An 18,399-nucleotide genomic window follows, 5' to 3' on the forward strand; every position below is an offset into this window, starting at 1 on the left:
TGAGAAGGGTCGAATCCCCCTCCTATGTTACCTTATATACCCATAGTTATGGACTTTCATGACTGTAGCTGGACATGGGCAGTAATACCCTAGCCATTACTAATCGGCAGTGGATCTGGATTTCTGGATTTATTGACCTTGCCGGGCCTTGCTGCCAGTGGGGCGGCCTCTGGAGCTGCAGGAATCCTTACATCTCGGAATGCGGCTGTGGTCGACAGAGGACTGATGTGGCTGATGTTGTTGCTGGTGTCAACATCGGCAACATCGAGCAGCAACAACACGTTCGTGGTCTTGACTTTGGGCTGAGGCTGTGTCGACTGTGTCGCCGCACGTACAACAACCATCTTACATAGCCGCCGATTAGCCAAGGTAACAAACGAAGAACTGGCCCAGACCCGGCTCGGATCCAAAATGAGCTATCTCACTGCGCAAATCTTTCACTTCTTGGTCGCTTGGTTGTCGCTGGCTTTTAAGGGCCTTCCATGCCTGCAAGCCTGCCATTTATCGCAAATGCATTGTGGCAGGCCCCCTATCCCACACCACTTCACTCCACTCCACTTCACTCCACTTCACTCCACTATTCTCCACTCCACTCCGATCCATTCCTCCTGAGCGCTCCATCTTGGCTGGCACGGCTTTTGTTTCATGCTCCATGGCTAATGGCACGCAGGCTCCACAGGTTGCCGCTGTCGAGTGTTGTTGCAACATGCTGTTGTCGACGGGCGCCCTGCACTCCAAGGTCCAAAGGCAAAGGCCTACGTAGGCCCAGTCCGCACACTGAGAGAAATAAAGGGCATCGTTAGCTCCACTGATATATCCTACAAGATGTCTAGTCAACATTTAAGAATGTTAGTTTTATTAGTTTTCTTCTTAAATTTAAGTATTTATGCATAACTTTATTAACAACTTTTATATTAGATGATAATAGGGCGGGCTTTTTCCGTGTGGAGCACACGTGTGCGTGGCTAAAACGTCCGTTTCTCAGATTCTCGGCTCCTCTCCGCGCTTATCGCCGCTCGATTCTCTCTCTTTCTCCGATTCTCCGGAGGTGGTGCTTCTTCTGCTTATCTGACCGGAGTGGCATTGGCATTCACTTCGTGCTTTATGCCCGGATTAAATTTTAGCAAATCGAACCGATGCGCTAATTGAACTTGTTGGCAGCATACGCTGCCAAAATGGCCGCACCACAATGTAGCCAAACATATACTCGACCATAATTTACATTCAGCGGCACAAGCCAAGCCACACATTGCAAATATTATGGGCGGCGGGACAGACGCGTCTTAAATATTTTTGTGGGTATTTATAGGTTGGGCGGCAGCAGTACTGGCGAATACTGGGGCCCTCGAAGTGCCGCAGATCGAAACGTAGATGGAGACGGAGATCCGCCGAAAGCTCCCCAGCGACTTGGACGCTCATATTTCACACTTCACGACAAAGCGATTAAAGTCGCGCAAACAATCTGTTATTGGAGTTGTTGCAATTATGTTTACAAAGACATTAAAAGGAACCAAAAGCGAACGGCGAAATAAAAATACGAGGAACACAGTGCTAAGCTCAAAAAAAAAAAAAACAAACTCGAAATCGGCCCAAGAGAGACGGCGAGGCACTCTCCGTATTTTGTATTTCTTATTTTACTCCGCTTGTTTTTGTGTTTTTTTTTTTTTTGAAACGTGAGTCGTGCACCAACACACAGCAGACGACTCTGCGACAATCAATAAAAAAAAATCGGCTAAAAAAAAAAACAGAAAACAAAAAACATAAAACCTCTTTATGCTAAAACGATGAGATGAAGTCAAAGTTTCTGCGTATCTGCACGCCTGCCTTTTGCCATTTGGCTGGGGGTTAAAGTTGAGTTAAGACCGCGCTCGATCTTATGACCAATTAGCCGGGCTGAATAAGAGGAATTGGAATCCGTGCTTCATGCTCAATGCTCCATGCTCTATGCTCTATGCCATCCCAGCCAAGTCAAATGTGCCGCATCATGTTGGGGCCTCGGCAATTAGCTTTAATTCTAAGCAGCTTTTCACAGCCGTGTGACAAGTTGAACCGCAGCCGAAGTTTTTGATCGATCTATCATCTGTATCGACGGAATTCCAAGGCACAGGGCTATGACCATGCCAAAGGGCCAAATAAACAGGTAATCCAATTAAGCGGCTTCAGGTGTTAGGGCTAGCACGCGCTTAAAGTTGGCCAAAATTAAGCTAATACTTAAGGGTATGAATGGAAAAATTGTTTCAAATATATTGTGTTTAAATAGTTGGTTTTGCAAACATTTTACTGGGCTATTGGGGTTCTCCTTCGAATATGCTAATGGTTATTTAATCACCTCGGCTAATTAATTTGTATTCTAGAAATATCTGCAAGTTTGTGTATTTTTAGACTAATTATTAAGCTGCGGTCCAGTCTTTGGCTCTTGAATATTTGTATAGCCATGCTAAATTTGTATAACCTTGTTCGAAATACTTCTTGTTTTTAAGACCTTCTTCATGATATCCCCCTTAACATGCACTTTCATTATTTCTTCGCAAAAAATCGAGTCCCAAGTCGATGTAATACGCTACATAAGTACGTATGTATGTACTTGTGTATTCCATGTGCCAATGTGCAACACTCCATAATGCAACGAATTCGTTGCGCCCTATGGGCTGGAGCATCCCTCTCATCCCGCCGAGACACTTGAGCGCCTCCTGAGCCGATCTTTTGTTGCCCTTAATCTGCGTGGCACTTGAAAGTAACGCCTCGACGTCGACTCGCCAGACATCGATGGTGATGATCACGATGATTCCAATGATTCCGACAACCTGTAGAGCGGCCAGGAATCAACTTCAAGGGCCTGGTTCTCGAGGCTTTCTTTTGAAATTGGTTAAACCAGTGGAGAGATCATAGACAGATGGAGTGCTGCACTGGAGTGGGGGAGTTAAAAAACATTTCTCTTCGCATGGCATTTTGTACGCTTGATCAAATGTTTATGAGTGTGGGTCGGGGCATCTTGGAATCTCAGAATCTCGGCATCTTACACCTCTCGAGCGGCGTTTACCTGTGGTTCGTACTGGCGGAGTTGGTGGAGTGCCCTGAAGTGGTTTCAGAGTTCTGAGTTCTAAGATCGTTCTCAACTCGATGTTCGGCTGTCAGTTGCATGCTCTTCGATTTTGACAGATGATTCCGTACGGTTTGGGCAGTGTACCTTTTGATTGAGGTCTTCTGGCTTGGGACAGACGGCTATTAATATGTTTGATTATGGCTGCAGACCGGAGCATGGCGCTTTTACCCCATCGTGGAAATCTGTGGAAATGCTTTTCAATTTAAATGTATTTTCATGCTCTGAAACAAAGCGCCGAGCAAGACAATGCAACGCCTCTCGAGAGTCACAGCGTGGGATTCGAGATTCAAATGTGGACCGAGGAGTTAGTTGCGCTTTTCCAAGTGCACCTTTTGTATTTCTGTTATGGCAAAGTGAAAAAGGTCAAAACGCTTCGGATTTACCTGCCGAAACAGTGTCCTTTTGGCCCGATCCCGCAGAGCACATGGCGCAGGCGTAAAAACCCCGATTTCTTGTGGGCTGGGAACAGGTGAAGAAGAGGCCAACGAGATCTCGGTCTTGGATCTGCCCTAACAATGTTGACAACGCTCGTACAAAAATCTTTTTGCCAAAAGACAATCCATGGCCCACGCAGGCTCGGCTCACAGACACAGATGCAGATGCGGGCACAGTTACACACACAAACACACACAGATACAGATACAATTGCCGAGATCTTTTGTGCTTATATGGCAGCATTGCCCACACATACCCATGTATATACAGCCAGGTGAGAGAGCGGCGATCGCTTTACCTGAACGCTCTCAAATTCGCCGCAACAACAGAACCTCCAACAACAACAACAACAACAGCAGCAGTGTCAAGAAATTGGGATATACACAAGATCTTACCTGGGAACGACCTGCAATCGATGCGAATCTTAAATGCCCTGCACAGCTGTCGGAGTTAAGATGCTGTCGGATAATCCCCGCATTGGTTTTTTTGCTCTTGTCTTTGCTATTGGGCATTTTGGGGGGAGGGGAAAATCAGGACATTGTTGCTCAAGTACTTTCCTTTGTTGGAAAACTCGTCTCTGCAGTTGAAAAGGCTATTTATGGCGCCTTCTTAATCCTACCTAAACTTTGCTATCTTAAAACTGAGGTTGTTGCGTATAAATGCTTCTTAACTTTTTTAACATAAATCCCGTGTGTATATTATTTATACACGCCCTGTATATCGAGCAACATATTTTGTGCAAAAAGATTGTCCTTCTTTGGTATCCACTCTTCAAGCTTGGGATACTTAACCGCTCTGAGCCATGTACTCTATGTTAAGATTGTTAGTTGAAGTTATGTTCTGCGAACTTAAGATCTCTAGTTGGTGTTTCCGTTCATTTGAGATGGCGCTAAATTCGATTCTGTGCATTAGGGCCAACGTTTAGCATTTTCCCATGATATGTAGAGCATTTGCTGGTCTGGGGGAAGATTGCCCAATGTATCTGGCCGTATCGTTTCGTATTACGCTGACTTTTTAAAATGCTGCTGCTACGTTTACGATTACCTGTGGATTGTGGATGGAGATGGTCCGCTGGCGGTGCGAGTGGGAACGCTGCACTGAGCGAGCGAGAGGTGGCGACAGCGGTGCGCAGCTGTGCCGTAGTTGTTGCTGTATCGCTGGCTTTGCTTTTATTTTGACCTGATCTGAGCTCGAGATTTCGCCGTTCACCTTTATTTTTACCTGTGCGCGCTCTTTTCGCCGCAATCGAGAGTAAGAAACACGGCGAGAGAGTGAGAGAGAGAGACAGAGAGGGAGCAGCGCCTTTTGGCTGCGGCTTTGGCCTCAGTCTCGAATACAACTTGTTGCTGCGCGGACGCGAATCGCTCAGTACGGACGTCTTGAGCTCGAATCCTCGGCCATATCTGTGCTCTCGATCGCAGCGTTTGCTAATTCGAAGATCGTGCTAATCGAAGTACCGAGAAATCACAGTTCGCAAAACGACCAAAACCAAAGCCAAAAACGGGGTGTAAGCCAAGTGCCTTTGGCCTATACTATACTACTAAGCGTATTTTTGTGAATACCCTGCTAATTGGCAGCCGCGGCTGTGGCGGTTGTGGCTCAGTTCGAATGATGGCCAAGTGTGTGTGTTTTGTGCAAGTTAACCGCTGCGGGGGCAACACAACAATTGCTTAGGGCAATCAATTAAAGCTGAAAGCTAAGAGCTGCGCCTGCGCACGCCTCTCTAACCTCAAAAATCGTTGGCGAACTCAAAAAAGAAGCTGAAAAATACATCTGAAAAATAACAAAAATTTTATTTTTTACATACACTCATATATATATATATATATATATGAAAGCCTTCGGACGACTCTTGTGGCTCGTAATGTGAAACTGGTTCCTACACTCACGCACACACTCACTCACTGGCGCGTTCAAAAGACCCACTCGAAAACACACACTCACTCTCACGCGCATACACAGTGAAATGTAAACACCAATACAGTGGCAAATTGCAACGACAACAGCTTAAATTCAAAACAACAACAACAACAACAGCAACCGCAGCAAACGCAGTGAAAGAGTCGAAATCAAATTTATGAAAAGCTGTATTTTTGGCACGCAAAGCTGAGTGAGCAAAAAGCCGAAAGTAAACCGCAAGTTCAAGAAAAAGAAACGAATAAAAAATAACCCCTATGACGTCAGGGGTTATAGCTTGGAAGAGGGCTTGATTCATCCCACCAGTAACGCCCACAAAAAGCACCAACCACCAAACCACCCACCGCCCCGCAACAATGCTGCTGCGACGGCGCAACGGCCCCTGCCCCTTCCCCCTGCTGCTCCTGCTCCTGGCCCACTGCATTTGCATTTGGCCCGCGTCGGCGGCCCGCGATCGCTACGCCCGCCAGAACAATCGCCAGCGCCATCAGGATATAGATCGCGATCGGGATCGAGATCGATTCCTATACCGCAGCAGTTCGGCCCAAAATCGACAGAGGGGCGGGGCCAACTTCGCCCTGGGACTGGGAGCCAACGGAGTCACCATTCCCACCAGTCTGGAGGATAAGAACAAGAACGAGTTCGTCAAGGGGAAAAGTAAGTGCACCGCAAGGATCTATCCATCTTCCTCAAGCCGCCCATCATCTATCAAAATGTGTTTATGTAGATCATCTGGCTGACTGACTGGCTGCCCATATATCAAAAGAGCCAAGTCGTCCCGAATTTGGCCACCGTATCAGTTGGTCTCTAGAGTTTCCACCGTTTTCAGGTGTTTTTTTTTTTATTGTAGTTTCGTGCCAGCGATATGCTGTCGTTTATCTTATCGCTGTGATGTTTTTTTTTTATTTTTCCCCTGTACTGCACTTTAAATATAGCTTCGTTTTCGGCTGCATTTCGTATTATTTGGTCTTATCGTTACCCTGGGAATATCAATTATCGAGGGGTAGCTGCAAAGTGTGCAATATTACAAATATTTTACTAAGCTCATAGATTAAAAAACACTTGCAATAGTGTGTGAATTCGTAGTATTTTAAGTAATATAAGCTTACTTAACATTTATGTGTCTGGAATATGGACTTTGAATGATATTTCCCAATATCACGTATACGCCAGGGTATCCCCTAGTCCAGAGTGAATGCTCCCTCCATTTAATACCTGCCCTTCGCGACGGTCTCACCTGCCCTGTGGCTCACCTCTTGACTTGGCGCTGGCTTAGTCAAAGAGTCTTGTGTGCACTATCGCCCCTGTTTCGAGTTACCCCCACACCTAGCCATCAGATATCACGGCAAACATACCAGAATACCAGAACGCACTGATTAGCCAAGCACTGAGCACTGTGCTGTGCATTTCGTAATGTCAAATGTACAAGGTAAAGCGTAGTAGTTAGTTAGTGTTAAGACCGCCCGATTTTTCCACTCTGCCACTTTTCCCGCCGTCTGCGTGCCCTTTTCTGTGCATCAGCAGCAATTGCAATTGCAACAGCAAAAGCAACAGTAAGAGCAATAGGGCAACTGCAACTAGCGACACAATTTCCAGCTAAAATGGCGACTCAATTTGTTGACTCTGCAGTTCTCGAGGTTTTCTTTGTGGGCTCTTTGTTTCTTACCCGTTGGAAAATAAATTAATACACAAAATTTGGTATTCGCATATTGGAAGTTTTGGCTGCTTGGCTGGCTGGCTGTATGTTTGGGTAACCATTTGGCCACAATTTAATGAACTCCATGGCGTATCTGGCGGTGTCTGTTTGCACAGTACTTTGAGGCAAATGTTTGTATTCGGCGGGCAAACAGAAAAGTAAAAATTAAATGGGAGGCGAATAAAAGCGGGCCGTCGATACCAAGTACTCAGTGATCTTGTAGCTGCAAATTAATAACTGAATGTGCGCATTGTGCGCCAGCAACTGTGCAAATATTGATAGGAAAACGAAAACTTTGGCTACGCAGTCTATGCTAATGGGAGACGGGAGACCACCACCGCATAGCCGGATATGTGGATGTGGTATGTATGTATGTATGTATGGCTAGATAAGCGAGTTATGAAACCGATAAAGATGCCAGAACCTTAAAAAGCGATATTACCCTTTTTTTTCGCACAGACGATCGCTGCTGTCACAATGCCCTTTTCGCAGAAATTGTTCGAGTTATTTGCTCTGGCTTACTGTTTCGCTGTTTTCTTTATGACCATAAAAATAAGCACAGCTGCGGCATGTATGCAAATAAATGCTAGAGAAAAGCCTGCACGTGCATTCGAATCGAAACCGTTAAAAAAATCGTTGGGGGTAGGAAACTCGAACAACTGGCAATTGTTGTTGACGTCTTTATAGTTCAAAACGCTACACTCGCTGGCAAAAAATCACCTTTTAATTGTTCATTCAGGCAAAATTGTAGTAAAATCAATAAAAAGTTTCCAGAATTTTACTTTGACGTATTTTATTTCCAGTTAATCATACTAAACGCCAAGTGGATTACCCAAAAGTAGTTAGTTAGTTAGTAGTGCCTAAATCGTCACATTTTGCAAGGACTTCTCTTATGATATTATAGTTTCCTTTAAATAGTTAACCATTTGGGTTCAGAACCATAGCCACCCACCTCCCAGCACATAGATACACACAGAAACAGACTCAACGCAACCCAGCAGGTATGAGTGTGCGTGTTAGCGCTTGAAAAACCACATTCCATAGTGCGCTTTGCTGCGACGGCATCGTGAGTCCAAGTCCGATTCCAACCAGCATCCCAATCCGTGCCCCCTGTAAATCCCCCATTTTGGAGCTAATTACGGCGACAGGCACGCGCTGACTTTTGCCTAAGTGTGTATTGTATGTATCTGTGTGCGCTTTGCATTTTTCTACGATTTTTTCTGATTAAGCCATCATATCAAAGAAATAATGGCCAAATTGAACTGCGAAATGGCCAGAGCTTGGCTATCAGCCAATGCTGAACTTTGATGCCTGGTCTGTTGCAGTTGTTGATGCATTAGCGTTGCATTTACTTTTAGCCGTTCAACTACTTCCAGTAATTTTGAGCCCGAGTCGAAATACTGGTTTTCTAAAACCCACACAAACACACACACACAAGCACACGCACACCAACGAGAGTGGAGAGCAACTGAGCGGTGAAGAAAGAGCATCTTGGGCTGCTGCGATTGCGCAGTCTGTCGCTCACTTGTTGATTGTTTCAATGGAGCTATGCTCTCTGCGCATATTTGTTTGATTTTCCTGGACCCAAAGGCACTTCTCCTAGGATACACGGGAAATAAAACCATATTGCTTAAAATTAGATTGTTCGAGAACATTACCTTATGTTTTTGGAGTTGTATTTTATATTAGTACTTGTATTAGCATTAATAAATTTTACATATAACATTGGTATATATGCCACATTTTCTTACTGTGCTGACAGTTGTGAACTTTTGACTGCAGTTCGCTTGACTTTCTGCCTCCGCCTTTTTTCTTTACCTCTTTTTTTCCGCATGTGGGCGTTCGATTTCGAAAACCAGAGTTAAAAGCCGAGGTTGTCGGTCCTCTGCCCACGAATTGCTGCTGTGGAGATCGCCTCGCAGACCTCTCCCCGATTTTCTTTTCCGTCTCGCTCTTGAGCCGTTCTATGCCTAAAAATAGTGGCGAATGCGAAAATTCAAAGCCGGGCAGCAGACCAAAAATGGCGCCAGGGCGTGCTCATTAAGCCAAGTCCAAAGCTAAAGTAGCAGCAGCAGCAGCAACAAAAGCTGCAGCTCAGCCCAGTTGGGGATTTTTGATGATTGGTGGGGGGGGGGGGGCTTGGAGACTCAGATGTTGGAGGTGGGTATGGGGGGGCTACAGAACAAAGAGTACTGGCAACAGCGAAAACAATAAGCTTATCTAATCCAGGCATTGCTGTTTTGCTGTCGTGCCTCACGACCTGCGCCCAATTGTTGTTCGAAACAAAATGAACGCGCTTCGAACACGAAAACCCGAAAGCAGAAGATGCTGATCATGGCGATGAGGATCGAGGATCACGGGGAGGGTCGCCGCTAAGGAAAACCAGCCAGATGAGCCGCCACAAGGCATCACCATCACCAGCATCTCCAGCCAAGAGGCTGCTGCCTTTATGTGCCCCTTGTTGCTGCATCTTCGCTTCGTGGCCGTTGCCTGATTTGCCTTTGTTCAGGCACTGAGCGAAATGCACGGGGTCCTTTTAAATATATTAAAATATAGCGTGCAAGTTATGAGATGTTAGATGTAAGATGGTATGAAACGTTCAAAACAATCTCTTTAATTCTTGTTTTCTACTCTATGTTCATTACATTTTAATGGTTAATGACTTAGACAGACTTAGAGGGCGTAATTTTTGGCAGTGCCCTTTTTTCTTAGCGAGGACAGTCGATTGTCGGAGCTTTGTTGTTGGCCACGACGAGTGCTGCCTGCAAATTTGTTATGCCAAGCCAAGCTGAAGATGCGCCTGCGCTTGAAGCGTTTTCTGGCGAAGATTTCCTGGCCCCTGTTGCCCGTTCCCTCAGCCGCGCCCCACGGAAACCATCCCACCACCCGCTGCAGTTGCGCTTATTTGCCTTCGCCTTCGTGACGCCACGATGCGAGCTTAGAACAGCGCGGCAATAGCGGCCAACACGAAAGAAAGTTGCCGCAACAGCATTCTGCAAAGCGAAATAAAAATCTGATGAAAAAAAATCAGAAAAACTCGGAGAGAGGAAAATTGCAAAATCCGCGCACGTAAGCGTCGCACTGGAGACTCTGGCTCTGGCTCTGGCTTCGACTCCGATTCCGATCCAGTGGTAATCCCCTTCCCCTAATGAGCTGCGTGTTTTTAATGGCCGCACAAATGAATTTATTAAGCACTTTTACACAATTTCATTGTAAAATAGGCGCGTGCCGAGCCGCAGTGGACTGAAATTGTCGCAAAACAGTTATGAATTATTTATGACGAGCTGTGGAGCTGCGGAAAAAACATGGAGCGGGCAAAGAGGTAACGATCGCATTGCAATTGCCAGCGTACGTTAATCTATGACACCTTGCGATCCGGCCAGCTGCATCTGCATATGGCGCCGGATCGAGACTTTCACCAGCGGCGCGGATCAGATCAATGTACTTGTTCATCAAATATCTCCAAACTCACAAGATAGCCAGCGGCATTTAACGGACAGCAATAGCAATGCTCGATAATTTGATCGAATGGGGTAACCATTCGAGTTCATACAGATACACGGCTCCAAATCTCAAACGCTGAGAAAACAAAACCTCTCCTAATGCCCTTTTAAATCTTTTGTTATATTACAACAAAATCTAGACAATTCTTGTTCTTCGTGTTCTTGCGTTGCCCCGGGCGAGGGTACACAAAAATGTTGCCAGCCATCTGGGGTTTGGGTTTTGCTTTTGTTTTTGGTTTTGGTTTCGGTTTCGGGCCATGAGTTAAAAATCTTTTCCACGAAATGAAAACACAGATACAGATACAGGGAAGGGAAGGTAAAGAGCGCCGAGAGCGGCACGAACGTGAGCAGCAAAAACTGTTAAGTGCGCAGAACCGGCTGAGCGAGTCGGGTCTGTTGCAGCGATGAAATCGCTGGATAGGGGGATTGCGGGAAAGCGACGGCAGCGGGGGCAGCGGGGCAGCGCGGGGAGCGGAATGGGACGTGGAGGACGTCAAGAACGCTTTGCGTCTAGGCCAGAATCGGTGGAAAACTTGGGGTCCAAAAGTCAAATTGCCGATGGAAAACCGAAAGAATCGATTATGCAGTCTCTTGGCTTTCTTCTACCATTTCCATCTTGGTGAAAAGGCAAACAGCGAACACAGCAGCTGGAAACAAAAACAATATTTAGAAAGTCAGCGCGGTGGAGTCTGGAATGCGGTTGCCTATTAATCAGTACGTCAGATGATGATCACCGTCGTGATGATGGCCAGAGGGGCGGCGAAGGGCGAATGGAGTCGTGTGTGTTGATGGCTTGGCATACAAATCGATAAACAAATATAGCAAATACAGCGATTTTCCACTGTCTGCGTTAGCGCATTTGTATCTGTGTTGGTTGATTAATCTGAACGCTGAAGTTCGTTGCCTAAGTCTTTTGTTTTAATGAGCACATCATGAATTATGACTTTGATTTGTACTGCGCTGCGACCGCCAGACCGCCGAGTCGGAGTCGCAGAGTCGCCGGCGACTCATTAATGTTGCCACACTTAGCCTTAGCCTAAGGATTACAAATTAGCCTTTTTGTGGCTCTGCTGCCGAGGCGGCGGCGGGCGTGTCGCTGGCCGAGAAGAAAAATCACAAATGCCCAGCCATGCGCTCGGTTCGCAAGAAACCCGATGCTGATGCTGAAGCGTTTGCCTGGCAGGGAATCCACCGACGTCGCGTCGTGGCTTAAGTTTCAGGCCTCGAACATGAAAAACCTGGCTGATAAATTGTGCGCGATAAAGCCCAGGCGAGGAGTCTTGAGTCTTGAAAAGGGTTTCGTGATGTCGACTTCGTTCGGCATGAGAAATGAAGGCGACTGATGCTGCGGCTGCTGCCCAGCGGCAACCTCGACCACAAAAAAAAAATAAAATAAAACACACAAAAAGTAAAAAAAAAAAATAAATAAAACGACCAGAAACAAAGCTTAAGAATTTGTACGAAAATTTTTGCGCTTCGATTGCTGGAGCCGCTTTTGATCAGTGTCCAGCGACAAAGTCGAGGTCCCAGTCGTGGCCTCACCTTCGTATCTCTCCTCCTCCTGCTCCACCTCCTCCCTCATTGGCGGAATGCCAATGCATGGGACGCATATCTGGGGGCATTTAACTTTTTCTTCCCATCGCCACAGGAATTTCTCCGTTTCTGGCGACAGAAATATTTCTGTCTTTGGTTCGTTCCTCTTCATAATTATGGGATATTTGTTCGAAGGAAATCGATAAATTAGGGAAGGAGGAGCGGCCATTTTGTGGATAATTAGTTGGGTGCTCTCTGCTCCGTGGGCTGGGCCGGGGCATCCACCTCCACAATGTGTTTGGTTGTCTAACTCCAACTCACCGCTGACACATGGCACACTTTCGCGGCCCACACGGAGTGGTGGCGACCAGCCCACGTAGCCCTTTTCATAAGAATCCCCATCATCTGTGCATATGAAATTGTATCTATCGGATGCAAATCAATGAAGTTGTCGCCGAAGATGCTCGACTACGCGAGCGGCTAAAACAGGTCGCTGACTAATGATAAGAGGCCGTCTGGGATGAGGAGCGAGACTGCGTGGGCTGCTAATTATTAACAACGCCAACTGGCACTGAGAGTCTCGCGCCCACTGGTTTCGTCTCTGAGATTTCTGCCTCATTTTATTGCTTCCGAGCAAACAAACAACCGGGCAAAGCTATTTCCGTTTACGATCCAAAGCTCGAACCGAAATTAATTTCTCAAACTGCCCGAGCATAAGTCAACTTCAACACCTACCCAACCTGGTGGGCTGTGCATATAATTGGACAGTTTAGGGTCAACCGAAACAAAACCCATTAGCCCGCATCGACACCCACAGTATTACATTATTACAACGATTTCCCTTTTGTCAACTCTCTTTGCAGTCTGCATCGGCACTAAATCTCGGCTCTCCGTGCCCTCCAACAAGGAACATCATTACCGGAACCTCAGAGATCGGTACACGAACTGTACGTATGTGGATGGCAACCTGGAGCTGACCTGGCTGCCCAACGAGAATTTGGACCTCAGCTTCCTGGACAACATACGGGAGGTCACCGGCTATATTCTGATCAGTCATGTGGACGTTAAGAAAGTGGTATTTCCCAAGTAAGTGCTCAATTAATTAATAAGCTTTAAATTCGAACAAAACAAGTTTGAAGAAAATTGTATAACTTACTAATAAGTCAAGTTAAAGCTATATTGTTATTGGACTAGACCTAATACCCTGTACTCTTTCTTACAGACTACAAATCATTCGCGGACGCACGCTGTTCAGCTTATCCGTGGAGGAGGAGAAGTATGCCTTGTTCGTCACTTATTCCAAAATGTACACGCTGGAGATTCCCGATCTACGCGATGTCTTAAATGGCCAAGTGGGCTTCCACAACAACTACAATCTCTGCCACATGCGAACGATCCAGTGGTCGGAGATTGTATCCAACGGCACGGATGCATACTACAACTACGACTTTACTGCTCCGGAGCGCGAGTGTCCCAAGTGCCACGAGAGCTGCACGCACGGATGTTGGGGCGAGGGTCCCAAGAATTGCCAGAAGTTCAGCAAGCTCACCTGCTCGCCACAGTGTGCCGGAGGTCGTTGCTATGGACCAAAGCCGCGGGAGTGTTGTCACCTCTTCTGCGCCGGAGGATGCACTGGTCCCACGCAAAAGGATTGCATCGCCTGCAAGAACTTCTTCGACGAGGGCGTATGCAAGGAGGAATGCCCGCCCATGCGCAAGTACAATCCCACCACCTATGTTCTTGAAACGAATCCTGAGGGAAAGTATGCCTATGGTGCCACCTGCGTCAAGGAGTGTCCCGGTCATCTGTTGCGTGATAATGGCGCCTGCGTGCGCAGCTGTCCCCAGGACAAGATGGACAAGGGGGGCGAGTGTGTGCCCTGCAATGGACCGTGCCCCAAAACCTGCCCGGGCGTTACTGTCCTGCATGCCGGCAACATTGACTCGTTCCGGAATTGTACGGTGATCGATGGCAACATTCGCATTTTGGATCAGACCTTCTCGGGCTTCCAGGATGTCTATGCCAACTACACGATGGGACCACGATACATACCGCTGGATCCCGAGCGACTGGAGGTGTTCTCCACGGTGAAGGAGATCACCGGGTATCTGAATATCGAGGGAACCCACCCGCAGTTCCGGAATCTGTCGTACTTCCGCAATCTGGAAACAATTCATGGCCGCCAGCTGATGGAGAGCATGTTTGCCGCTTTGGCGATCGTTAAGTCATCCCTGTACAGCCTGGAGATGCGCAATCTGAAGCAGATTAGTTCCGGCAGTGTGGTCATCCAGCATAATAGAGACCTCTGCTACGTAAGCAATATCCGTTGGCCGGCCATTCAGAAGGAGCCCGAACAGAAGGTGTGGGTCAACGAGAATCTCAGGGCGGATCTATGCGGTAAGTTCTTAACAATCTTGATATCAGTGCAACATAATATCATAATGCATATTTTTGCAATTTGCAGAGAAAAATGGAACCATTTGCTCGGATCAGTGCAACGAGGACGGCTGCTGGGGAGCTGGCACGGATCAGTGCCTTACCTGCAAGAACTTCAATTTCAATGGCACCTGCATCGCCGACTGTGGTTATATATCCAAGTAAGTATAAACAGCACACAAGATAAATCAAATGAACATCAGTTAACCGACGCTTGTTACTCTCCTTCAGTGCCTACAAGTTTGACAATAGAACGTGCAAGATATGCCATCCAGAGTGCCGGACTTGCAATGGAGCTGGAGCAGATCACTGCCAGGAGTGCGTCCATGTGAGGGACGGTCAGCACTGTGTGTCCGAGTGCCCGAAGAACAAGTACAACGATCGTGGTGTCTGCCGAGAGTGCCACGCCACCTGCGATGGATGCACTGGGCCCAAGGACACCATCGGCATTGGAGCGTGTACAACGTGCAATTTGGCCATTATCAACAATGACGCCACAGTAAAACGCTGCCTGCTGAAGGACGACAAGTGCCCCGATGGGTACTTCTGGGAGTATGTGCATCCACAAGAGCAGGGATCGCTAAAGCCATTGGCCGGCAGAGCAGTTTGCCGAAAGTGCCATCCCCTTTGCGAGCTGTGCACCAACTACGGATACCATGAACAGGTGTGCTCCAAGTGCACCCACTACAAGCGACGAGAGCAGTGCGAGACCGAGTGTCCGGCCGATCACTACACGGATGAGGAGCAGCGCGAGTGCTTCCAGTGCCACCCAGAATGCAACGGTTGCACTGGTCCGGGTGCCGACGATTGCAAGTCTTGTCGCAACTTCAAGTTGTTCGACGCGAATGAGACGGGTCCCTATGTGAACTCCACGATGTTCAATTGCACCTCGAAGTGTCCCTTGGAGATGCGACATGTGAACTATCAGTACACGGCCATTGGACCCTACTGTGCAGCTAGTCCGCCGAGGAGCAGCAAGATAACTGCCAATCTGGATGTGAACATGATCTTCATTATCACTGGTGCTGTTCTGGTGCCGACGATCTGCATCCTCTGCGTGGTCACATACATTTGTCGGCAAAAGCAAAAGGCCAAGAAAGAAACAGTGAAGATGACCATGGCTCTGTCCGGCTGTGAGGATTCCGAGCCGCTGCGTCCCTCGAACATTGGAGCCAATCTATGCAAGTTGCGCATTGTCAAGGACGCCGAGTTGCGCAAGGGCGGAGTCCTCGGAATGGGAGCCTTTGGACGAGTGTACAAGGGCGTTTGGGTGCCGGAGGGTGAGAACGTCAAGATTCCAGTGGCCATTAAGGAGCTGCTCAAGTCCACAGGCGCCGAGTCAAGCGAAGAGTTCCTCCGCGAAGCCTACATCATGGCCTCTGTGGAGCACGTTAATCTGCTGAAGCTCCTGGCCGTCTGCATGTCCTCACAAATGATGCTAATCACGCAACTGATGCCGCTTGGCTGCCTGTTGGACTATGTGCGAAATAACCGGGACAAGATCGGCTCTAAGGCTCTGCTCAACTGGAGCACGCAAATCGCCAAGGGCATGTCGTATCTGGAGGAGAAGCGACTGGTCCACAGAGACTTGGCTGCCCGCAATGTCCTGGTGCAGACTCCCTCGCTGGTGAAGATCACCGACTTTGGGCTGGCCAAGTTGCTGAGCAGCGATTCCAATGAGTACAAGGCTGCTGGCGGCAAGATGCCCATCAAGTGGTTGGCACTGGAGTGCATTCGCAATCGTGTATTCACCAGCAAGTCCGATGTCTGGGCCTTTGGTGTGACAATTTGGGAACTGCTGACCTTTGGCCAGCGTCCACACGAGAACATCCCCGCTAAGGATATTCCCGATCTTATTGAAGTCGGTCTGAAGCTGGAGCAGCCGGAGATTTGTTCGCTGGACATTTACTGCACACTTCTCTCGTGCTGGCACTTGGATGCCGCCATGCGTCCAACCTTCAAGCAGCTGACTACGGTCTTTGCTGAGTTCGCCAGAGATCCGGGTCGCTATCTGGCCATTCCCGGGGATAAGTTCACCCGGCTGCCGGCCTACACGAGTCAGGATGAGAAGGATCTCATCCGAAAATTGGCTCCCACCACCGATGGGTCCGAAGCCATTGCGGAACCCGATGACTACCTGCAACCCAAGGCAGCACCTGGTCCTAGTCACAGAACCGACTGCACGGATGAGATACCCAAGCTGAACCGCTACTGCAAGGATCCTAGCAACAAGAATTCGAGTACCGGAGACGATGAGACGGATTCGAGTGCCCGGGAAGTGGGCGTGGGTAATCTGCGCCTCGATCTACCAGTCGATGAGGATGATTACCTGATGCCCACATGCCAACCGGGGCCCAACAACAACAACAACATAAATAATCCCAATCAAAACAATATGGCAGCTGTGGGCGTGGCTGCCGGCTACATGGATCTCATCGGAGTGCCCGTTAGTGTGGACAATCCGGAGTATCTGCTAAACGCGCAGACACTGGGTGTTGGGGAGTCGCCGATACCCACCCAGACCATCGGGATACCGGTGATGGGAGTCCCGGGCACCATGGAGGTCAAGGTGCCAATGCCAGGCAGTGAGCCAACGAGCTCCGATCACGAGTACTACAATGATACCCAACGGGAGTTGCAGCCACTGCATCGAAACCGCAACACGGAGACGAGGGTGTAGGCTCCAGTCGAGTAGGAGCAATTGCCAATGAAGAAGGAGAATCTTGCCAAGTGCCTTTGGAAGCCATGCGGATATGCCTTTGCTGGCTGTTATCTTAGATAGGAGCCCGTGCGCCTGTACAGAGCCTAGAACGACCCATAGATTTGTAAATTACTCTCTAGTGTACTTAGCCAGTCCCCCTGCATCTTTGTGTATACTTCTCTATCCTAGCCCGTAAACCAGTAGTCAGCAGGGATCGTCGTCGCGGTCCTGCGCTTGTAGAATCCATGTAATTACGAGAACAAAACACCGATAGTGCATTTCTTAGACGCCTCCGCCATGCCAAATTCGAAGAGATCCCGGATCCGGATCGGCTCCGCCGGAGGGCACACACTAAGCTAAGCCGATGTCCACTTCTCTCGGGCGTCAATTACTTCTTGTACTTGTAGTTAGTAGTAGTCGTCTCTTTTAGCGCCTAGTTTCCAACTGTGATATAGTTTGTAGGACTCGACCTAAGGACTTCTAACACGATGAACAAATCGAACGACTCGAAACAGTTAAGCAAATGAAAATAGTGACAAAGTACCGATCTTATGCAATTTTAGGCCAAGTTTCAAATCCCATTCGATATATCAAGTTTGACAATCAAATCCCGAGCGTGCCATGCATCGATCGATGCAAATCTCCTAAAGATTTCGAATACCTTGTTGGCACAATAGAGTGTAAGCGAATGCCTAGCCGATATGTTACTGATCAAAGATACATAAGTAATCCACACAAACATATACTTTTAATATACAATACATGTACACGTGTAGATTTGCCAAGTTATGCCTACTGAATAAGTTAATTTAATTTAATATAGACTATTTACATGTATGTGGAAAGTATATATACACAAATAAAATTATTTTTCAATAAAACTTTAAATCTTTTATTTTTCGGGTTTACGAGTTAGTAAGGTGTGGTTAAATGTAACCAATAATTTTGAATTCTATGTAAAGTACATGTGTAAGAAAATTAAAGGAAGACCTTTTTGACATGTAAAATTCACGTACTTAGTTACATTTTACTTGTACAAATTATCTACATACTTTACCGGTTGCGCCGGCTTGAT

At 47.5% G+C, this 18,399-nt stretch overlaps 1 protein-coding gene across 2 annotated transcripts in view; it reads left to right on the top strand.

Annotated features, from left to right (window-relative positions):
• Positions 1-18,198, top strand: part of Egfr (Epidermal growth factor receptor) — a 37,558-nt gene extending 19,360 nt beyond the window's left edge. Inside the window, exons 1-5 of one of the 2 annotated variants that reach the window (NM_057411.4) lie at positions 4,864-6,112; positions 13,051-13,273; positions 13,410-14,584; positions 14,652-14,784; positions 14,855-18,198. In NM_057411.4, the coding sequence (NP_476759.1) occupies positions 5,812-6,112; positions 13,051-13,273; positions 13,410-14,584; positions 14,652-14,784; positions 14,855-17,303 (4,281 nt within the window). In that variant the 5' untranslated portion in view covers positions 4,864-5,811 and the 3' untranslated portion in view covers positions 17,304-18,198. Of the gene's footprint in view, positions 1-4,863; positions 6,113-13,050; positions 13,274-13,409; positions 14,585-14,651; positions 14,785-14,854 lie in introns of those variants that run through there. The other variant, NM_057410.4, reaches the window with a different exon arrangement.
• The last annotated feature ends 201 nt before the right edge of the window (positions 18,199-18,399 follow it).

Source organism: Drosophila melanogaster, chromosome 2R, assembly GCF_000001215.4.
Source record: "Drosophila melanogaster chromosome 2R".
NCBI classification, from domain to species: Eukaryota; Metazoa; Arthropoda; class Insecta; order Diptera; family Drosophilidae; genus Drosophila; species Drosophila melanogaster.